The 24634-nt window shown below is 43.7% G+C and overlaps 1 protein-coding gene across 1 annotated transcript in view; it reads left to right on the top strand.

The window, feature by feature from the left end:
* wrap73 (WD repeat containing, antisense to TP73) overlaps positions 1–24634 on the top strand; it is a 60873-nt gene that overhangs the window by 16728 nt on the left and 19511 nt on the right. Inside the window, exons 4-6 of the mRNA XM_055659703.1 lie at positions 17667–17739; positions 22945–23048; positions 24369–24455. Coding sequence (XP_055515678.1) covers positions 17667–17739; positions 22945–23048; positions 24369–24455 — 264 coding nt within the window. The remainder of the gene's footprint in view (positions 1–17666; positions 17740–22944; positions 23049–24368; positions 24456–24634) is intronic.

Genomic DNA, 24634 nt, shown 5'->3' with positions numbered 1-24634 from the left:
GAAGCCGGTTACAGAAATGGGGCCGGAAATTACCCATGAATCTGCCCATGACCGTACTATGTCTTTTTCGTCGAGTGGGCTATCTTGCTTGCTATAGGATCTTTGCATTATACTGCATCTGCCATGCATCTGCCCACTCACCCAACCTATCCAAGTCGCTCTGCAGCCTCACAGCTCGCAATGCCACCCACCTTAGTGTCATCTGCAAACTTGGAGATGTTACATTTAATTCCTTCGTCTAAATCGTTAATATATATTGTAAATAATTGGGATCCCAGCACTGAGCCTTGTGGCACCCAATAGATATAAGTTCTATTGAAGGAAACATTTTAAAATCATTACTCCCAAGGGCTAACTGACAATCCAGCACACTCCAGACTTTTGTGCTGGATTTGCAGATCTGGATTGCTGGATGGTATTTTTATTAATACCACAACAATCTGTTAATTTGCTTTTTAGATGTTGCACAATAGGATAATACAGTTCAGAGAACCCAGATGTTGAGTGGGAGACTCGAGAGAGACTACAGATTGTTTGTTGTTTCAAAATCCACAATCTGTTGGGACAATCTGAACAGGTTGATCTGTGGGAGTTGGGGTGAGCAGAGGTGGAGGAGGACCACTCTCTTGTTCTCTCCCCACACATCCTTGTCTTACTCTTTTCACTTTCCACTGGCACTGTGCAACCACAGGAGATGTAATGCTTGTTCTTGCACCATTTCCCTCACCACCATCCAGGGGCCCAAACAGCCCTACCAGGTGAGGCAAAGATTCATGCGCATCTCCTCCAACCTCTTCTACTGCATTTGCTGCTCCCAATGTGGCATCCATTATATTGGCGAGACCAAGTGCAGAGTTTCAGAGCACCTGTGTTTTGTCTGCAACAGCCATCCCATGCTCGCAGTTGCATGTCATTAATATTGTCTGTCCCAACTTATCCATGCCTCATTCTCCATCTGGGTAGTCAACAACCCAATCTCTTTTTCTTCGTTTACACCCCTCCACTGGTCCTCTTATTTTGTCCCCCTTTCCCACAACTCCTTTTTAAAAAAAAATCCCATCCTGGTTCCATTTGCCCTGTCTTTTCACCCACTGGCCCCCTCCCCTTCTTGTTCTGGATCCGTCGGCCCTTCACCCCTCCTTTAATGTTCCTATTATCACCGTCCTTGCAGCAGATTGTAGCACTGGCACCTTTGTGCTGCTGTTGCAGCTCCAGCTGTCTGCTCCATCAATCATCCATCTGCTTCTGCCTCCCAACTCAGCGCCTCCCATTCCCTAACCTGACTCCATCCGCCTGTCATCCTTCACCCACTGGCCCCACTCAATATTCCCCCTTTCTTTATGCTGCCTATCTTCCCCCTCTGCTCTGCATCCAAATGCTGAAACGGCAACAATTCCTCTCTCCTCACAAATGTGCCTCGACTACTGAGTTCCTCCAACAGATTGTTTGCTGTTGCATTTGACGGGAAGAACGGCAACCAGCAGGGAAGAGTTGGAACCAGGGTCCCTGCCAAGTGGCAGGAGAGAGTGGAGATTACAAATCATTAGGATTTTTGAATCGTCTGTAGGTTATTTGTGTTTTTTGTGTTTAAAGTTGCTGTGTTTTACCAGTACAGTGTTTCTTTTTAATCTGTATACTGGATGGGAAATTCTCAGGCCTGTTCTCTGCAATGGGCCTGAGAATGACTTGAGTGCATATTAAATTCCACCCAGCAGTCCTTGTAACTTTCTGAAGCTCTTCATTAAATGAATGGTGGTGGTGGCAGAGAGGAGTATTCATTTTTACTTCATTCTCATTAAAATAGAATTATGAACCTTTTTACTATTGCTATACCTCTGCAAGATTATTGAACACTAAAAACCAGGATCTACTTTCACAAATCACTTTTGCAGAGATCACCGATCATTTCTGTTTAGTGGGCGGCACGGTGGCGCAGCGTTAAAGTTGCTGCCTTACAGCGTCAGAGACCCGGGCTTGATCCCGACTACGGGTGCTGTCTGTATGAAGTTTGTACGTTCCCCCTGTGACCTCCGTGGATTTCCTCCAGGTGCTCCGATTTCCTCCTGCATTCCAAAGATGTACAGGTTTATAGGTTATTTGGCTTGGCATAAATGTAAATTATACCTAGTGTGTGTAGGATAGCATTAATGTGGGAGGTGGCGTATAACCTTTGGGATTACCATCGGCATGGATCAGTGTTTTTACCCTTGCACAAGGAGAAGCTATAAGCATAATATATGCACACTGCATCTGTTGTGAATTTTTTCTAAAATTGTAGCTGAGACTGGGATCAATATCCATGAGCAGCCAAAGAAGTCAGATCTGTCTTTGGAATTCAGAAAAATAAGGGATGGCCTTATTAAGACAGACAAGGTTCTAAGGAGATGGCACAGTGCTGCCTCAGTGCCAGAGACCCGGATTCAATACTGGATTTGGGTTCTGACCGTGTAGAGTTTGCATATTCTTCCTGTGTCCGCACATGTTTCTTCCAGGTGTTCTGGTTTCCTCCCACATCCTAAAGATTGTGAGAGTTGGTAGCTTAATTGACTCCGTAAAAAAAAAAAAGTTCCTGGGGTGTAGCTCAGTGGTAGAATCTGGGCAGAGTTGATGAGATTGTGTAGGATTAGTGCAGATAAATGGTTGATGGTCAGTAATGACGGTGGGCCAAAGGGCTGTTTCCATGCTATATGATCTAAGAAAGAAATGAGGGGACATGGTTACGGGGTTATATTTGTCATTTAAAACTGAGGTGCATATGGATTTTGTTTTTTTCAGAAAGTGAATGGCTGGAACACTATCCCAGTGAGTTGCAGAGGATAGGTCAATGGAGAGATTAAGCAAGGAGATAGATATGTCTTTGTAAAATAGAGACATTGAGGGATGTGAGTGTTGGGTAACGAGACCCATAGAAATAAACTCGATACTGGAGCTCGTTGCAACGTTCTATCCTAACCTGAGTTCCACAGGATTCAGAATGCTGAAGTCGTCAAACAAACTGCTGCTACGTTACTTCCCTTTGGAGGGGGTGCAGTGCACCTTGTTGGAAGAGTCGAGTTACAGTGCCATCTAGTGTCGAGCTTCTTTATTGTCCGAGAGAAAGTGAGTTCTCTGCTTGTCATTGATGCTGGTAACGACCAAGGTTTGGTCACCTTCGGTACGGCGGTTCATCAACTGTCCACCGCACATGGCTCCACTCAATAGTTCCTGTCACAATACGGAAATCTCTTAGACAACAAGCTTGGCAAACTTCCCATCAGGTGCACAATCACGACCGACCCAGCGGTCCTGCCAGTTGTCCGTCCTGCCCACCGGATTCCCCATGCCATGCGGGATTGCATACAAAAATAACAGGATGTAGACTCTGGGTGTGATTGCGCCTTTTGCGGATCCATCGGACTGGGTCTCAACCATGGTAGTAGCAACCAAAAAGAACAAGGAAGAAATACGGATTAGTATCAATCCCGAAGATTTAAACACTGCCATTAAACGACCACACTATCCCACTTCTCACATCATGTTGTGTAATGAGACCCATACACAGGAGTAATAACTCATAGTCTTTATTGTAACACTAGCGGAGGAAACATTACATGCTATTGTCTCCGTGGTCAGCATCTAGTCTGACAGTGACATTCTGTATTAATAGTCCAGGGTAGGGATGAAGATCTGGACTAGACTACATATGGAATGTGCAGCATGCATAATATGTGTGGTGGTAGATATAGTAAAGGCAGACTAATATGGTTAATCTACATTGGGGAACTTGCTCAGAAGAGGACTTCAGGCCCGGGGCAGATCAGATTTAAAGGTGGGACAGGTTTGAGTGGCCAGATTACCTTGCCTTGCTGCTTTGTTTTTGTATGTTCCTGTGCAAGCACATAAAGAATGGCTTGTTCTCTCATTGACTTCCTTCCTATCTGGCATGGACACTGCCAACCCCTGATGCTGAACCTGGGATGCGAGAGCACTAACCTATCCAGCGCATATTTTGATGGTATCAGAGGAAATCATTTTCAAACCTTGCGATTCGCATTGTGCTTTAAAGGCATCTGATTTATGATGTCTTTGCAAACTATTCATGAATTATAGTTCTGGTAGTGATTTAATCAGACCCCCAAGGGTGCTTTGTGATTACTCAATGTTGAGCCATACTGCATAAAATATGCTGAGCATGCTGGTGATCTCTTCTAAGATTAATCTGATTAATGGTTCGCATCCTTTGATTTTGACTGGATTGAAACTTGAAACTAGACTGAATGGGACCCAACGGGTCCCTGTCACACGGGAGGGCTGGTACCCGAACGCAATATTCCACCACTCACCCATAGCCCCCAACTACGCAGGCGTAGCTGACGGGTTCCCGTTGTGGCGCCAGAGATCCCCATTGTGTCGCGAGTCACGGCAACCCTCCCCAAGTGCGCCTCACCGTCCCTCTTCCTACCCCTATCTTCCTCAATTCCCCCTCATCCCCAGCATTTCCTCCCCCTCAACCTCCCTCTTTTCCCTCTCCTCCTCCCCTTCCTCACTTCCTCCCTCGCATCTCCCTCCCTCCACATCTCGCTGCTAACTGCCAGTGAAGATGGAAGAGATTTTTGTCAAATTGTTTTTTATAAAGTTTAAAATGTGAATAACTTGTAAAATATACCATCAATCTGAACGAAACCTGATTCATCACACTGACTAAAGAAATTCCTCCTCATCTCCTTCCAGAGGAGAAGTTTCACTCTGTTGCTAACTGCAGGAATCAAATTGTGCCTGTTCCCAAAACTTTGGTACATGGGAATTGTTTGCTTCTAGCACACAGCTTAATGGATATGATGAAGGTGGCAAGGGAGTTGTTTATTGTTTGAACTATAACAGGCTCTGATGCAAATATTGTTGAGTTTCCACTATAACTATGTTCCAAAATTGTAAGACATGGTGTTCTGACATTGAGGTCGGACTCTTCCAGCTGGTGGGATTTGGAGACTGAGTGTCTACCACTGTCTGAGTTTGTGTGCCCTCCCACCTTTAGACTACTCCAAGTGACATTGGTCAACTTAAGCACTGTGCTTATTTTAACAAACTCTTCATTTGGGATACATGCAGGTTAGTGGTTTGTGCTGTCCCCACCTGTTCATTTTTTTAAGGCTTCAGATGTGCTACAGGTCGTGCTTATGTACTACATTTATGCCATGGCTATCTTTATGATTAACTAGACCAAGTGCAGACCAGTTGGGTCTGTTCCCCCAACGTGCGGTTGTGGGGGGTGGGGGAGGCGGCATGCAGCGTCACACACACTAACTATCTCCCCCCCCGCACTCATGCTAATTACCTCCCTTGATATTATATTAATATTATTAATTTGCTCCTTTTACCCCATACCCACCATATCTACTGACGCATAGCCCCCAACTTGCAGTGACATCTAGAGAGGGAGGGGGAAGGGGAGGTTAGAGAGTGAGGGCAGAGAGAGAAGGGGCAGAGACAGAGAGGGGCAAGAGGGATAGGGGGGTGGAGATGAGGGAGGGTGGGTGAGGGGGAAAGGTGGGGGAGGAGAGAGAGAGGGTGAGAGTGAGGGGGAGAGAGGGTGTGCTGAGAGGGGGGCGAGGTGGGGGGAGGGGGGAGGGAAGAGGGTAGGGGGTGTGGAGGGGGGAGGGGGGGAGAGGGTGTGCTGAGAGGGGGGGCGAGGGGAGGGGGAGAGGTGGGGAGTAGGGAGGGTGGAGGGAAGGGAGTAGAGGTGTGTGGAGGGGAGGGAGGTTTAGGGGAGGGACGGTGGGGAGGGAGGGAGGAGAGGGAGAAAAGAGGGGAGAGAGGAAATGAGGGGGGGGAGGGGGAGAGGGGAGAGGGGGGGGAGGAGAGGGGGGGCTGGGGAGAGGAGGGGGACTGGGGAGAGCGGGAGAATGGGGCGAGAGAAGAGGGGAGAGAGAGGAGGAGAGAGAAAGAAAGGGAGAGAGAGACGGGGAGAGAGAGACGGGGAGAGAGAGAAAGAGAGAGGGATAGGGAGAGAGAGAAGTGGGGAGAGAGAGGAGGGGAGAGAGAGAGAGAGGGTGCCTTTTTACCCAAACCCCCCAAACAACCATTTGCAGGCAGTGCATTTTTCCTCAAACTAACCATATTTTCATTTTCAAACCACATTATGGGCACTCACAGCTGTGCAGACATTTGTTCAATGTCACTCAGAGCTCTGATTGAGGCACACCACTTGCAGAGACTGATTGAGGCACACCACTTCCTGGTTTTATAGTCCCTCCCCCTCCCTCCAGCGGGGGCAGCAGAGAGAATGGGGAATTTTGTAAAAACATTAATATCTCTGTCACTTTTCTTCGACGGGAAAAATCCTCGGCACACATACGGCGGAGGGGGGCTCTGAGCGAGGTGGCCAAAAATGACGGCCGTAGGTGGCGGCGTTCTATCGGAAGTCGCAGCACAGAAGGCCAAAACCGGTTTTAGAACAGACTTTTAGTAATATAGATAGATGGCTCATGAATTTGAACATGCACGTATCAAAATGGACAAAGATCCATGGCTTCGATCGATTGAACTGAATTATTCCATGTTGTTAGGAGCCTGTGACCTTGCTTATAGTAGTAGGCAAGTGGTAGCAAGTATTCTAACTTTACTCTACTCTAACTAATAGTTTTCATAGTTAAAGTAGAGGTCAGGTCATATCAGGGGGAGTCTGATCCCTTTAGCCACAAGGGCCACATCTAACTCCCTCTTAAATATAGCCAATAAACTGGCCTCAACTACTTTCTGTGGCAGAGAATTCCACAGATTCACCACTCTCTGTGTGAATTTTTTTTTCTCATCTCGGTCCTAAAAGACTCCCCCCCCCCCCCCCCCCCCTTATCCTTAAACTGGGACTCCTTGTTCTGGACTTCCCCAACATCGGGAACAATTTTCTTGCATCTAGCCTGTCCAACCACTTAAGAAGTTTCTATAAGATCCCCCCTCAATCTTCTAAATTCTAGCGAGTACAAGCCAAGTCTATCCAGTCTTTCTTCATATGAAAGTCCTGACATCCCAGGAAACAGTCTGGTGAACCTTCTCTGTACTCTCTCTATGGCAAGAATATCTTTCCTCAGATTAAGAGACCAAAACTGTACGCAATACTCCAGGTGTGGTCTCACCAAGACCCTGTACAACTGCAGTAGAACCTCCCTGTTCCTGTACTCAAATCCTTTTATATGTCGAAAGTATGTTAGCTTTCTTCACTATCTGCTGCACCTGCATGCCTACTTTCAATGACTGGTGTACCATGACACCCAGGTCTCATTGCATCTCCCCTTTTCCTAATTGGTCACCATTCAGTCTACTTTCCTGTTTTTGCCACCAAAGCGGATAACCTCACATTTATCCACATTATACTGCATCTGCCATGCATTTGCCCACTCACCCAGCCAATCCAAGTCACCTTGCAGCCTCCTAGCATCCTCCTCACAGCTAACACTGCCCCCCAGCTTCGTGTCATCCGCAAACTTGGAGATGTTGCATTCAATTCCCTCGTCCAAATCATTAATATATATGGTAAATAGCTGGGGTCCCAGCACTGAGCCTTGCGGTACCCCACTAGTCACTGCCTGCCATTCTGAAAAGGACCCGTTAACTCCTACTCTTTGCTTCCTGTCTGCCAGCCAGTTCTCTATCCACATCAATACTGAACTCCCAATACCATGTGCTTTAAGTTTGTATACTAATCTCTTATGTGGGACCTTGTTGAAAGCCTTCTGAAACTCCAGATATAACACATCCACTGGTTCTCCCTTATCCACTTTACTAGTTACATCCTTGAAAAATTCTATAAACATAGAAACATTGCAAATAGGTGCAGGAGTAGGCCATTCGGCCCCTAGACCTACTATAATTATTTTGATGTTCGAAGCTGGAGAAATGATCACCGTTCAGGAGGCAGCAGTTGAGATGTTTCTTAAACACAGTGGCTAGGCCCCCACCGCGTCCGGAGAGCCGAGGCGAGCTGAAAAAGTTGCAGTTATCAGGACAGTCAGTCTACCCCTCGACAGAAGGGGGAAGAGTTGTACAGTTTGATAGCCACAGAGAGGTGTCCTGTGGTGCATGATGGTGCAAACAGTCTGTTGCTGAAGGTGCTCCTCGGGTTGACCTGTGTCATGGAGGGAGGGTGAGCTGTATTGTCCAAGGTGCTCTGCAGTTTGAGGAGCATCTTCCCCTCCAAGACCATTGCCAGTGAATCCAACTCTACTCCCAGGATGGAGCCAGCCTTCCTGATGAGTTTGTTAATTGTGTTGGCATCTGCGGCTTTCGCCCTGCTACCCAAGCACACGACAGCGAAGCCGATGGCACTGCACCTTACTGCAGACCTTGAAAGGACAGGGTCTCCTCAGAAAGTACAGATGGCTCTGTCCCTTGCAGGGCCTCAGTGTTCCTGGACCAGTCCAGTTTACTTGTACTCCTTGGTAAACTGCACTTCCACACACTTGTTGGAGATTTGGGACATGGTTGTTTGTCTCCTCCTAAAAATCCACCACTAACTCCTTAGCTCCTTAACAGAAGAGCTTTCACATTTACTAAAATGCCACCATGAATTAAGTTCAAAAATATTTTCATATTAGATTATGAAATAGTTTTATAAAGGGCCTATCCCACGGCGATGTTTTTGGCCGACTGCCGGCGTCATATCAGGGTCGCCAAAGGATCTTGAACATTTCAAATCCAGCAGCGACAAGAAAAATGTTGCAACACTTTAGGAAACACCGTGCGTCAATACCGCGTCACGCCGCGTTTTTTTCGGTGACCTGATACGTCAGTCAATGATGCCGGTAGTCGCCGAAAAAATCGCCATGGGACAGGCCCTTATATGTGACATAGAAAATAGGTGCAGGAGGAAGCCATTCGGCCCTTCGAGCCAGTACTGCCATTCAATGTGAGCATTTTCAGAAGCAACAAATTGAATTACACTTTGGGTAGTTGGGAATCCTTTTGTATTCTAGCTCAGAGTTAATGTACTGGATGGACATTTGATGTCCTTGACACCTGAATAGGCAGATCTTATTAGATGTATTTCAAATGTGGGAACATATGTTGAGTGTGGATGGTCAAAAAGGATGCAGTCAGCCAAAGAGCCTGCTGTTAGCACCCTGATAGCTGGGTGAACCGGACTATACAGTGTTGCAAATGTGACCTTATCAATGTCCTGTACAGCTGTAACATGTCCCGACTCCTAATCTCAGTATCCTGACTGATAACGGTAAAGCCCCTGTCCCACGATGCGAGTTTACCCAAGAGCTCTCCCGAGTTTAAAAAAAAATCAAGCTCGTAAGTACGTAGAATGTACGTACTACGTCGGAGCTCATGGATGTTTTGTAGCGGCTCGTAATGCTTAACGGCAGGTACTCGGGAAATGCGGCAACTCGGGAAGTTTTTTTAACAGTGTGAAAAATGTCCAAGAGTAAAGAAATACTCGTGATGAAGTACCACGAGTTTGATTTTTTTTTTTAACTCGGGAGAACACTTGAGTAAGCTCACATCGTGGGTCAGGGCCTTAAGTGGAACAAATGCTAAGTTTTCCACCCTGTCTACCTATGTTGCCACTTTCTTGGAACTATGTTCAAGTTCAACTTATCATTTTATGTATTCATGTGTGTATATATATATTATAGTATATGGACACATTGATCTGTTTTGTAGTAAATGCCCACTATGTTCTGTGTGCTGAAGCAAAGCAAGAATTTCATTGTCCTATCAGGGACACATGACAATAAACTCACTTGAACTTGAGGATTGGGATGAGTTTATGCTGTTTTAGACATTAGGTGCAGGAGTAGGCCATTCGGTCCTTCGAGCCAGCACCGCCATTCAATGTGATCATGGCTGATCATCCACAATCAATATCCCGTTCCTTTTTTGTTTTTGTTGTTGGACCAGCACAACGCCTGACAGAGCCCCAATCATGTGCCATGGGTCGTATGTAGTGGAGCTTACTTGCCTTTCATGTACAACCAAACCTCTCTGTTATTGCTTGGGTTGATAGCAAATATATCAAATGCAACTGGTCTTTTCCTGTAGCTTGTTAAAAGTATTCAGCTTGCCCTGCGTGATGGAGGCTGGATTCCTTTACATTAACCAGAGATAGACGCAGAAAGCTGGAGTAACTCAACAGGACAGGCAGCATCTCTGGAGAGAAGAAATGGGTCATCTTTCAGGTCGAGACCTTCTTCAGGCAAGAGATGCGAAACATCACCCATTCCTTCTTCCCAGAAATGTTGCCTGTCCCGCTGAGTTACTCCAGCTTTTTATGTCTATCTTTGGTTTAAACCAGCATCTGCAGTTCCTTACACTTTACATTAACCATCTTCTGTATCCATTCAATGGCTCTATATGTACTCACGGTGAGTCGTGGTTCAGGTGCATACTAACCTTACCATGTGAGCAATCAGAGGAGACTGAGGAGAGGAGATAAGGTATTCAATCACAGCATGAATTTGTGGATTGGAAAGGTACAAAGTTGTAAAAAACAATACACGTGCTCTTGCACCCTCTTTAAATCGCAACTATGAGACTGGCTCTGAATGCATTTCCCATCCTCTTTTAAATGCGTTGTGCTGCAGAATGTTTACTATGTAATCTAGTCAATCCCACACTGACAGACATGGCTGCGAAAAGAGACCACCTGACGGAGCAGTCTGGTTTACCAGCGAGAGGTTATCTGAGCTCTGTGAATGTTATTTTGTGCAGTGGTGGCCAGCATTGCACCTGTTGGAATGCTTCAGTAGTAGTCATTGGTGCCTATCAGCTCTGAGGTATATTAGCCTCTGACCTTATTGACAGATGTTACTCAACCAGACTTTTATACAAAGTTACAAGCTCGATGTATATTTTGGAAATTGGCAGACAGTCTAATTTTGACTTTAATTTAAATATAGCCTTCCATGTTCTTTTCAGGATATCCAAAAGCATTTTGCAGTCAGTGGAATATCATAGGCTTTTCAGTCCATTGAGTGTAATCTGGTTTTCAAAACAAATACATTCCCCCACTTATTTCCCTGTAACCTATTCACGCACCTACCACCCACCACTGACTAGCCATCTATATTAGGGATAATGGTAGCCAATTAATCTAATAGCCAGAACATCTTTGGGATATGGGAAGAAACTGAGAACCAGTGGAAATCTGGGAAACTTAGCAAACTCTGCACAGACAGCATTTGTAGTCAGAAATGATTCCCAATTGCTGCAGTGCTGCTGTGTTGTGCCTTTGACAATAATTTTAAAATGTCATAATGCCATTTTATAATCTAACATTTAAAAAATAAAACATCTCAGCCCCTGACTTTCCATTTCTGTTTTGAGATTAATTTTCTTTTACATATTACTAAATTTCTTAAATGACACCATATATATGAGGACACTGTGGGAAGCTAGAGAAGAAATTGCAGGCCTCCTGGCTGAGATATATAAATCATCATTAGACACAGGTGAGCTGTTGGAATGCAGGAACGGGTGTACTGTTTGTCGATGTTCAGCCATGATCACATTGAATGGGGCCGAATGGCCTACTCCTGCACCTATTGTCTATGTATACAAGACTAGAGAGTGACTAATGCTGTGCCTCTATTTAAGAAGTGGTACAAGTAAAAGCGTGGGAACTATAGACCAGTGAGCCTAACATCTCATAGGCAAGGTAGTGGGGAGGATTCTTAGGGATAATATATGTGTGTGTGTGCGCGCGCTGATTAGGGATGGTGAACATGGCTGTATACATGGGAGATCATGTCTAGCAAATCTATGTTTTTTTGAAGGTGTAATCAAAAATGTTGGAAAATTGTAGACTCTGTATTTGAACTTCAGCAAGGCAATTTATTAGGCATTTGGTGACTGCTCTAGAAAGTTATATCACATAGGATCCAGGGCGAGTTAGCAGACTGGATAGAGAATTCATGGAAGGAAGCAGAGGGTGATGGTGGAAGGTTGTTTTTTGAACTGGAGGCCTGTGACTAGTGAGGTGCCTCTGGGATTGGTGCTCAACCCACTACTGTTTGTGGTTTATATATAGGATTTGGATGAAAACCTAGAAGGTATGATTAGTAAGTTTGCAGATGACACGAAAGTGAGCAAGGATTTACAAGGATGTAGCCAAGACCCGAGGCCTGAGTTATAGGGAGAGGTTGGGATTTTATTCTTTGGAGTGCAGGAGGATGAGGGATAATTTTATAGAGGTGTATAAGACCATGAGGGGAATAGAAAGTGTGAAGGAAAAAGCTTTTACCCAGAAGTAGGAAAATCAAGAATTAGTAGATGAGAGAGCAGATGAAGTTAGAGCGTGGATTGATGCTTGGGACTATGATGTTGTGGACATTGTGGAAATGTCGCTGCGGGCGGGACATGATTGGTTGTACAATGCTCCGGGATTTTGATGTTTCAGACATGATCGAGGGGAAGGCAAAAGAGTTGGAGGAATTATCCTCTGGGGAAGGGAATCGACCTGAGACGTCACCCATTCCTTCTCTCCAGAGATGCTGCCTGTCCCGCTGAGTTACTCCAGCATTTTGTGTCCACCTGGAGGAATTCTCCTACTGATCAGGGAGACCGTCACGGCAGGGCTTAGAGGAAATACTCGGCGGTTCGTCCACTCAGGTGGTATGGGCGGAGCTTAGAAATATGAACGGTACAAGCATTGTAATGGGATTGTACTATAGGCCCCCATAATAGCAAGTGGGAGATAGAGAAACATTAATGTTTTATGCGTCATTCTTAATTGTTGCTATATGTCGTGTTGTTACTTGCGAGCGGAGCACCAAGGCAAATTCCTTGTATGTGTCCATACTTGGCCAATAAACTCATTCGTTCATTCATATGTTGACAGATTACTGAAAGATGTCAAAGCAATAGGGTTGCCTTAGTTGGTTATTTTAACTTACTCAATATTGACTGAGACTAACTCGGTGCCAAAGGCTTAGACGGGGCAGTATTTGTGAGATGTATCCAAGAAGGGATCGTGAAACAGTGTGTGGATAATCCAACCCGAGAAAGGAACTTACTGGACTTGAATTGTGAATTGAGCCTGGTCAGGTGACCAGTGTTTCAGTGAAAAAAATATTTTGTGATAGTGATCATAACCCAAGTTTTGTTTTGAATAGGGAGGAGGCTGGGCCTTGCGGAAGTATATCAAATCATGAGAGTTGTAGTGAGGGTAGACAGACAGCCAACCTTGTTCCTTGGGTGGAAATGTCTCATGCTAGAGTGCTGTGAAGTGATAATTGTCTTTTAGAGGCTTTTACATAGGCATGTAAAAGCCTCCAGTTTAAATTCCATTTGGAATATTTTGGAGGACCAAGAACCAAGAACCATGTGGAAGTGCAAGGAATAGAGGATTATGGATCAATGTAAAAGCAGATAAGATCAGTTTAACAGTGTCTCGTTCGGCACAAACATTGTGGGCTGAAGAACACATTCCTGTGCTGTACTGCTCTATGTTATCTACAGAGATCCTGAAAAATATGATATATTGCAAGTGTTGGTTGATTCTTGGCACAAGGCAGAACATTCTGCATACAAACATGGGGGCTACCATTAATGGAGGCTTACTGGATTGATTCCTGGGATAAATTGCCTCCATTGTGTGGGTGGATGCATGAAGAAAGATCAAAAATGTTTGATCTATGATCATTAGAATATATGCGAATGACGGGCGACTTTATTAATGCATAAGATTTTGAGTGGATGTTTTCACGTGTGGGTGTGTCTGGAATTTCGCAGAATAAGGGATCATCCATTTTAGATAGAGTTGAGCAGGAATTGTTTTCTTTAAAGGGTTGAATCTTTCTATCTCTACTCGAGAGTGTTGGAGGCAGTTAATGAACATAACCAAGGTGAGACTGATGGCCTCTTCGTCTACAAAGGAGTTGAGGGGTATTGGAAGAGTGAGAAAGTGGTGCTGGCTGAGATTAGTGGAACAGGCTCAAGCAGTTGACTAGCTTACTATTAGTTCCTATGTAAGGTAGGAATTGTAAAATTAATTAGGCCATGGAAAATTGTAGATAAACACAAAATGCTGGAGTAACTCAGCGGGACAGGTAGCATCTCTGGAGAGTAGTCTGAAGGGTCTCGGCCCGAAACATCACCCATTCCTTCTATCCAGAAATGTTGCCTGACCTGCTGAGTTACTCCAGCATTTTGCATCTATCTTCGGTGTAAACCACATCAGCAGTTCCTTCCTCCATATGGTAAATGGTAATAGGGCTACTAAGTTATGGACACCAGAATAGCACCAGTTTAATTTAAGTGAGTTAGATTTCTAGGACTTCCATTAACAATTTTGTGAATTGTATTCCCTTTGCCCATTGCTTTTTCTATGTGTGTGGATAACCACTGATCTTAACTAAATTCAATTAAAGATTGAAGCTTAATGGTGAGAGTTTGGCATTCTTCAGATGGCATCAGGTCTAGTTAACATGTTTGGAAAATGTATTATTTAAAATAATTCAGGATCACTTTCTCTTACAAGCGACAGCTGAGAGCTCCACAAGTGGAATTAAAATGTTTTTTTGTGTTCAGTTAGTCATAGAGTGATACAGTGTGGAAACAGGCCCTTCAGCCTAACTTGCCGACACCGGCCAACATGTCCCAGCTAAGCTAGTCCCACCTGCCCACATTTGCTCCATATTCCTCCAAACCAGTCCTACCTATCTAACTTTTTCTTAAATGTTGGGATAGTCCCAGCCTCAACTACCTCCTTTGGCACCTTGTTCCATACACACACCACCCTTTGTGTGAAAATGTTACCCCTCAGATTAAATCTTTTCCCCTGCACCTTAAACGTATGTCCTCGATTCACCTTCTCTGGGCAAGAGGCTCAGTGCATCTACCCAATCTATTCCTCATGATCTTATACACCTCTAAAAGATCACCCATTATCCTCCTGCTCTCCAAGGAATAGAATCCCAGCCTACTCAACCTCTCCCTATAGCTCAGACCCTCTAGTCCTGGCAACATCCTTGTAAATCTTCTCTACCGTTTTCTTCTTTCCTATAACACAGTGCTCTGGAGAGAAGGAACGAAGAATGGTCTTGACCCGAAACGTCACCCATTCCTTCTCTCCAGAGATGCTGCCTATCCCGCTGAGTTACTCGAGCTGTTTGTGCCTATCTTTGGCCATTATGATGCGTGAGTTCCAATAAGACTACAACTGTACATCTAAATCTGCCATTATCTTCATTTGATAATGAGGTAGTGGTTAGAAGTAGAAAGCTTGGCCACTTCAACTTTTCTCCATTCCCTAATTCAAGGTTTTGGGTAAACAGTAGAACTTTAAAAAGGTTGAGATCACACTCCTACAATTTGGCTTAGAACTATTTGTTATTAGATCAAAAACACTGATTATTTCACTGATTTAAGATCATGAGTTTAATGAACTACAGTGCATTCCAAAGGTATTCAGACCCCTTCACGAATTCCATATTTTGTTACGTTACAGCCTTTCACACAATACCCCATAATAAAAAAAGCAAAAACGGATGTTTAGAAATTTTTGCAAAGTAATTAAAAATAAATAACTGAAATATCACATTTACATAACTATTCAGCACCTTTACTCAGTCCTTTGTTGAGGCACATTTGGCAGCTACAAGCTGGCACAGTTGTATTTGGGTAATTTCTCCCATTCTTCTCTGCAGATCCTCTCAAGCTCTGTCAGATTGGATGGGGAGCGTCGATGCACAACTATTTTCAGGTCCCACCAGAGAAGTTTAATCGGGTTCAAGTCCAGGCTCTGGCTGGACCACTCAAGGACATTCACAGACTTGTCACGAAGCCACTCCTGCGTTGTCTTTGCTGTCTGCTTAGGGTCATTGTCCTGTTGAAAGGTGAACTTCTGCCCCAGTCTGAGGTCCAGAACACTCTGGAGCAGGTTTTCATCAAAGAGCTCTCTGTACTTTGCTCCGTTCATCTTTCCCTCGATCCTAACTAGTTTCCCAGTTCCTGCCGCTGAAAAACATCCCCACAGCATGATGCTGCCACCACAATGCTTCACCGTAGGTATGGTATTGGCCAGGTGATGAGCAGTGCCTGGTTTCCTCCAGATGTTACGCTTGGCATTCAGGCCAAAGAGTTCAATCTTGGTTTCATCAGACCAGAGAATCTTGTTTCTCATGGCATTTGGCAAACTCCAAGTGGGCTGTCATGTGCCTTTTACTGAGGTGTGGCTTCCGTCTGGCCACTCTACCATAAAGGCCTGATTGGTGGAGTGCTGCAGATATAGTTGTCCTTCTGGAAGGTTCTCCCATCTCCACAGAGGAACTCTGTCAGTGTGACCATCGGGTTCTTGGTCACCTCCCTGACCAAGGCCCTTCTCCCCCGATTGCTCAGTTTGGCTAGGCAGCCAAGTCTATGAAGAGTCCTGGTGGTTCCAAAGTTCTTCCATTTAAGAATAATGGAGGCCACTGTGCTCTTCGGGACCTGCAATGCTACAAAAATTGTTTTATACCCTTCCCTAGATCTGTGTCTCGACTCAATCCTGAATCGGAGGTCTACGGACAATTCCTTTGTCTTCATGGCTTGGTTTTTGCTCTGAATGTACTGTCAAATGTGGGACCTTATATAGACAGCTGTGTGCCTTTCCAAATCATGTCCAATCAATTTAATTTACCACTGGTGGACTCCAATCAAGAAACATCTCGGGGATAATCAATGCAAACAGGATGAACCTTAGCTCAATTTTGAGTGTCATAGCAAAGGGTCTAAATACTTATGTAAATGTGATATTTCAGTTATTTCTTTTTAATTACTGTCGTGGTTTCGAAACTTAAAGATGGATAAGATGACACAGACATGGAGAATTCTTCAAGAAGACGAAAGCCTTTATTTGCAAACATCGGCTGGAACATTCAGAGATGACAGATCACCTGTTTGATCTCTAACTGCTCTCCGATTCACAGAAACGAGTAGCTTTTATTTCACTCTTTCAGCCTTATCTCTGCTACACCATCTTTCATGCTGTACTCCTTTGCATCAATCTGTCTTTGATTCTAATATTTTCTGCCTCGCCACCATTAAATCCCTTAAAATTAACTTCTAACAGCTTTGTCCTGCCACCATTATGTTTCAGTTAAAGCTAATTAAAGCCAAGGCCACACACACCACATTACATTGTTACATATTGGTTTATATGTTTACACACAAAGATACAAATGTATTTATTAAGAATACAGATACACGACACAAAAGTAAAAATAAGTAACTTGTTTAGTACCTTGATTACTAGATAAATGTTAAGTGCGGCAAAACTAACAATCACGTGAGTGAGTACAATAAGCTGATTACGTAAAATAGCTGACATCGGCTGTGTATGATAGATGTCTTAATTAAGTCTTCTAGAACTTCCATATTACTTTGCAAAAATGTCTAAACAACTGTTTTTGCTTCTTCATTCTGGGGTATTGTGTGTAGATTAATGATAAAACAAATTAATTTAATCCATTTTAAAATAAGGCTGTAACAACAAAATGTGGAAAAAGTGTAGGGGTCTGAATACTTTCTGAATGGACGGTATGTGCTGGAAATTACAATTTTGCATAAAATGTTCTTTTAACTGAAATGGAGAATGTATTCCGTGTAGCCCATAGGCCTGCGCAGATTAAATTGTGGGGTCACGTGATGTCTCGTCCCTCCATTCTACACTTGCTGCAGCAATTAATGTTTATCTGTCTTGACAGCTGAGAATCACCGTCTGGTCGTTGTGCACCAAATCAGTGTCTTATATCAAGTATCCCAAAGCATGCCAGCATGGTAAGTGAAGGAACAATTTTGTTTCAAAAGACAAGAGAAGAGTTGATCTTGTAGAACTAAGGACAAATGTAATCACTTGTAGTCTGCATCTACTCCAAAATGTATTTGTATCTATTTGCTATCATTTGCAGGACATTTTCTTAACTCATTTAGTTGTGGGTTGGTAAAAAATTGTTTACTGTTATCTTTCAGGAAGGAAGTAATGGAATTATAAATGGTAGAAAAAGTAAAGAATGACGGACAACCTCCCAGAGAATCCTCGTGTGCCACACTACTTTCATAGCGAGTGGATTTGAGTAGAGGAGCAAGGAGATCCTACTGCAGTTGTAAAGGGCCCTGGTGAGACCGCACCTGGAGTATTGTGCGCAGTTTTGGTCTCCTAATTTGAGGAAGAACATTCTTGTTATTGAGGGAGTGCAGCGTAAGTTCACCAGGTTAATTCCCAGGATGGCAGGACTGACATATGATGAAAGAATGGGCTTGTATTCACTGGAATTTAGAAGGATGAAAGGTGATTGGACAGGCTAGATGCAGGTAAAATGTTCCTCATGTTGGAGGAGTCCAGAGCCAGGGGTCACAGTTTAAGAATATGGGGTTGGCCATTTCGGACTGAGATGAGGAAAACCTTTTCACCCAGAGAGTTCTAAATCTGTGGAATTCGCTGCCACTGAAGGCATGGAGGCCGATTCACTGGATGTTTTCAAGAGAGAGTTAGATTTATCTCTTAGGACTAAAGGAATCAAGGGATATAAGGAAAAAGCAGGAACAGGGTACTTTTTGGATGATCAGCCATGATCATATTGAATGGCGGTGCTGGCTCGAAGGGCTGAATGGCCTACTCCTGTACCTATTTTCTATGTTTCTACAATATAATGGGGTAGTTCTGATCAGTTGTAGCTTTTGCCACTGTGCATCTTTTTTGATCTTAGCAGGCTGCTTCTTAAGAAGATGAGTTTCCAAAGGATGAATGGCACAACAGGCTTGAGGACAGTAAGGCCATAAGTTGAAGAAATGTTCCGAACCCAAACGTCACCTATCCATGGAGTTCGAAAAACGGTCCTGACACAAAATGTCACCTCTCCAGCTTCTCCAGGGATGGTGCCTGACCAGTTGAATTACTCCAGCACTTTGTGTCTTACTCGCTGGAGAATCCTATTCATGCTAGTCCCATTTGTCCTCCGCTTGTCCCCTATCTCCCGCACAGGTTTGGATGTTAAATGGTTTGGTATGAATGTAAAATTGTCCCTAGTGTGTAGTGTTAATGTGTGGGGATCGCTGGTCGGCACGGTCTTGACGGGCTTAAGGGCCTGCTTCCAGGCTGCATCTCTAAACTAAACCAGACCTTTCCTATCAGTGTATCTATCCAAGAGTCTTTTAAATGTTGTTATTGTACCTGCCTTAACTACTTCCTTTGACATTTCATTGCATATGACATGTCAGGTTCCTATGAAACCTTTAGCCTCTCATCTTAAACCTATGCCCTCTAATTCTCTTATCCTGGTAAAAAGACTGCATTCACCCTACCTATTCCCCTATGAATTTTATACACCTCTCTGAAGATCACCAGTCAGCCCTCCTGCACTCCAAGGCTGTCCAACCTCTTCCTATATCCCATGCCCTCGAGTCATGGCAACATCCTCATAAATCTTCCCAGCTAATGGCATGTTTCCTGTTGACAATCCCTAATCAAATCCTGTATTTTCAAATGCATATATATATATATATATATAATCCCTCAGAATCCTGTCCAGTAACTTTCCTATCACAGATATTAGTCTCACCAGTCTATAGTTCCCAGATTTTATACTGTTCGCTTAAATCGAGGCACAGCATTAGCTACCCTCCAGTCATCCGGCACATCACCCATTTGTAATTATATATCTCAGCCGGGACGTGCAATTTTTCTCCAGCTTCCCACTTTGTTCTTGGATATATCTGATCTACTTCCTATGTCTTATTAAATTCAGCACCACTTTGTTTTAATACAGACTGATCTTACGACATTTTCATTAACTGTTCTAAGTTCTCCAGGACAGTAACAGCTGCCTTTTAAATCTCGCATGCTGCTCTTCCTCTTTTAATGATGGGTTCATTAAAAATGTAAGAGTCAAGAATGTTTAATTGTTATTTGTACCAACAACAGAAACATGAAATTCTATCTTGCAGCTGCATAGTAGAATACAATAGAAAATCTCATAAACAAATGTGCAATACATCAATAACCACAATGTAAGTGAAAAACACAAAGCCCTCAGTACAACCAAAGGCAGTCCTTGGAAGTCCAAAGTTAAGGTTAGGGTTGTGTAGTGTTCATTTGCGTGAAGCATTTAATTCCATGAACTCGAGAATCATTCATCCAGACTGGTTTACCAGTTTGGTAAAGAATTTGTGACATTTTGGATTAACAAACATAGTTTAAAATACCATTGTATGTTTTCTCATTGGCACATGCAGGATGTTTGCTACATAGCAATATTCTATTTTGGAACATACAACAGTACAATATAGGAACAGCATCTCTGTCCTGAAAATGATGTCAAATGAAACCAATCCCTTCTGCCTGTACATGACCCATATCCCTCCATTCCCTGCATCTTCATGTACCCATTAGAAGTATCTGAAACACTATTTGCGTATATGCCTCCACCACCACCACCTCTGGCAGCATGTTTCAGGTACCCAACATTCTGATTTTTCAAATAAATCCTGCGCTATACATCTTCTTTAATCTTTTCCCCTCATCTTAAAGAGCATCATGTAGTATTTGATCCCAGCAAAAGATTCAGACGGCTTGCCTTATCTGCGTTTCTCATTCTTTTATAAACTTTTATCAAGTCTCCCATCTGTCTCTGACGCCTCCAGAGAAAACAAAACAAGTTTGTCGAGCCTCACTTTATAACTACTATCCCCTAATCCTAGCAGCATTCTGGTAAACATCTTTGGCATCCTGTCCAAGGCTTCCACATTCTCACTAACATGGGGTGACCAGAACCACACATGCTACTCCATATGTGGCCTAAACAGGGTTTTATAAAACGGCAATATCTTCCTATAATTTCCTCGATTATCCCTGTTTCCCTTCTTGTTCCCATTGGCCACTCTCCAGTGCTCTGAGACTTCACCTGTGGCTAGAGAGTATACAAAGATCTTCATCATGGCCTCAGCAATCTCCTCCTGCTTCTCTTAATAACCCGGGAGATCCCATCAGACCCTGGGGATTTATCCACCTTGATGCTCTTCAAGAGGCCCAACACCTCTTTGTTCTTGATCTCAAAATGCTCCAGTATAGTAATATACGCCACATTGGTCTCATCAACCTCTGTTCTGCTTCTGGGTGATTACCAATGCAAGGTAGCAATTTTGTACCCTGCCTACCCCTCCCCTGACTCCAAGAATAGGCCCCCTCCTTTATCATGAGTGGCCCAATACTCGCCCTAGTTATTCTCTTTTTTAATGTATGTATAACATCCCTTGGGATTCTCTTTATTCTGACTTTTCAATGGCATTTCATGACGTCATCTGACTTCTAATTTCCTGCTTGAATTCCTTCCTGCTTTTCCTTGAAGGTCCTGTCTGATTTCATGTTCCTTGCATATGCTTCCTTTTTCTTTTTGACTAAATTTACAACCCCGCTGGTCATCCAAGGCTCCTTTGTCTTGCCATCCTTGTGTCCCCCTTCCTTACGGAATGTGCCCATCCTAAGGTCCTGTTCCGTGTTTTTTACACAGAGAGTGGTGAATCTCTGGAATTCTCTGCCACATAATGTAGTTGAGGCCAGTTCATTGGCTATATTTAAGAGGGAGTTAGATCTGGCCCTTGTGGCTAAAGGTATCAGGGGGTATGGAGAGAAAGCAGGTACAGGATACTGAGTTGGATGATCAGCCATGATCATATTGAATGGCGGTGCAGGCTCGAAGGGCCGAATGGCCTACTCCTGCACCTATTTTCTATGTTTCTATGTGTGCTAAAGATAACATTAGAAGCTCTTTTCAAGGGTGTTATTCAAAGTTCAATTCCATCAAGGAGCATTAGTACGACATGAGGGGATATGGGGAGAAGGCAGGAATGATTGTGGATGATCAGCCATGATCACATTGAATGGCGGTGCTGGCTCGAAGGGCCAATACTCTTGCACCTATTGTCTATAACATCAATGTCGGTAATTAATTGTATTTTAGGGATATAACATATCTATCTATATACTTTTAAAGCTGTGTGTATGTGATTTTGCTTGTGAAACGTATCTCCTCGAAAACCAGATCCGAAATGAGGACATTTTTACATATTTCAGTAGAGATTTTCATTGTGATTTTACAAATCCACTTTGGTACATTATTTTCCCAACTTTTTTATTAAAATTGTTGACCAATCTGACCTTTTTTTAAAATCGGACCGCTGCCCAGCTGCTGACGTTACAATAACAGTGAAATGTTTACCTTCTAGTAGAAATTTTCCTTATGATTTCAAAAAACCAATCCTCTATAAATTTGGTCCATTATTTCCCGAGATATTTACTAAAATTTATCACCAAACTGCCATTTACAAAAAAAAAAAAAAGATTGCCCAGCTGCTGACCCCACAAAGCCTTTCCTCATGTTTCCCCCCCCCCCCCCGCCGCTTTGGATTAATGCAGCTGCTGTCAACGCACATGCGCAGTTTTCCACGAGGTACGTTAGCCCTGTGGCCGCGACCCAAACCTCTTTAACGCTGGCAGAAGCTTTTGGCAGTCCTCAGCAAAGAGCCTATAGTTCGTTATAGGATCTTTGGTCCTTGGATCGCTCCGGGCTCTCTCGGGCCCCGCCCCACCCCACTCCTCTGTCTCGCTCTCTCCCTCTCTCTCTCCCTCTCTCCCCCCCTCTCTCCCCCCCTCTCTCTCCCTCTCTCTCTCCCCCCCCTCTCTCTCTCCCCCCTCTCTCTCTCCCCCCTCTCCTCTCCTCTCCTCTCTCTCCCCCCTCTCTCTCTCCCACCCAGCCCCTCCTCTCTCTCTCCACACCCCCCCTCTCTCTCTCTCTCCACCCCTGTCTCCCCCCCCCCCCCCCCCCCCCATGTGTGTGGGGGGTGGTTAGTGTGTGTGTGATGCCACAGCTCCCGCCTCCCAACCGCGTGTTGTGGGAACGGGACCCAATGGGTCCCCCTTGGTCGAGTAATTTCTGTAGATCTGTGAACATCCAGTATTCTGCATTAATTAGTTGTGCATGATTTCAGGGATGGACTTCACCAAGGATGGCTGCTACATGGCACTGGCAGAGAGACGGGACTGTAAGGATTACATCAGTATCTTTGTGTGCAGTGAGCTGCAGCTGCTACGGGTAATGACCCTTGTTTATCAAAGTACACACATTGTTTCTTGCTGAGAGTGGTGTGACCCAGTGCTCATCTTTACACTGACTGCACTTCTGGAACCCATCCTTTAAAATTGTGACCGGTTTGTGCAAGTAAAATTTCACTGATAAAATATCTTTCCAAGTGCAAAATCATTTGTTTGCCAGTAAGCGTTTGTAGTGCTCAAAAATAGGATCACGACCTGAAACATCACCTATCCATGTACACTCGAGATGCTGCCTGACCTGTTAAATTACTCCAGCATTTGTCTTTCTTTGGTAAATCATCATCTGCAGTTCCTTGTTATTACATTATAGCATTTTAGAATGTTTTTCTCCCAATTCCCCTCATTTTCAGCTAACGCAGATTCCGTGGAATTTAATTGTGCATAAGGGAGTGATGCTGCTGTTTCAGTTGCTCCAAATCAGGGCTGGGGAACCTGCCGCCTTCTAGGCCACTACGTGCGGCCTTTTGAATGAATCCAAATTTTGTAGAACAAATCCTTTTATTTTTATTAATATGTTTTTGCTCGTCTTTTATTATTTTTATTTTAATCTTAAAATGAACGTATTTAAAATACCAAAGAGTAAAAGAAGATTCAACAAAATAATCCTCCCCGACTGACGGCCACAATTAAAACATTAGTAAGTCATGAGGGCTTTTTTAACAAAATAATGTACATTTTGAAGCATATCTGATTGAAGTATCTTGGATGCGGCCTTATTAGATTACAGCTAACTTAATGCGGCATTCCACCATGAAAAGATTCCCCACCTCTGCTCCAAATAAATCAACTGGCAATAGACACAAAAAGCTGGAGTAACTCAGCGGGACAGGCAGCATATCTGGAGAGAAGGAATGGGTGACGTTTCGGGTCGACACCTTTCAAATTGTATAGTGGCGTGGGAAATTTCTCATTTCTTTCTGCAAGCCATCAGAATTTCATTATTCCCCACACTAAAACAGATGAACTTAGAATGGCCCAGGTTTTTCTTCCTCCATTAAGATATATTGGATTTAAACCCATGCCAGAAGAGAAAGATATTCTATAAGCAGGTTGCATAATATAGAATTATGCCTTTAGTTAAAAATAACTCTAAGTATAATTGCAATTTATTTGTCTACATTACTATACGATGATGCAACTATCGCACAATCCTGGGATCTGAATGTAATGTTAGTCTAGTGTTACCTTCTCACATTTCTGTAAATGTCATTGGATTGGATTTTTAAAGTATGATTTTTGTGAAATTAAAGTACTAAATGTTTTCTTTTAATCATTAAACTTTCATATGTAATCTGTTCAGCATTTTGAAACGGAGACTCAGGATCTAGCTGGTATTGAATTTTCACCCAATGGCTGTGTTCTGGCAGTCTGGGATTCCTGTTTGGAGGTGAGTAATTGCTCTGATAAAAGAATATTGCATCATGAAAGATTCCTGTCCTTAACAATATTACATTACTTGGAGTAAATTTGGCATGTCTGCCAGTCAACACGCCACGGTTTATAACAATATTTATTTCCAACATATTTCCAAGTCCAAGGCGTAGCTATGGGCACTGGCATGGGCCC

This window comes from Leucoraja erinacea, chromosome 30, assembly GCF_028641065.1.
Source record: "Leucoraja erinacea ecotype New England chromosome 30, Leri_hhj_1, whole genome shotgun sequence".
NCBI classification, from domain to species: Eukaryota; Metazoa; Chordata; class Chondrichthyes; order Rajiformes; family Rajidae; genus Leucoraja; species Leucoraja erinaceus.
This window is presented reverse-complemented; position numbering and strand designations above follow the sequence as displayed.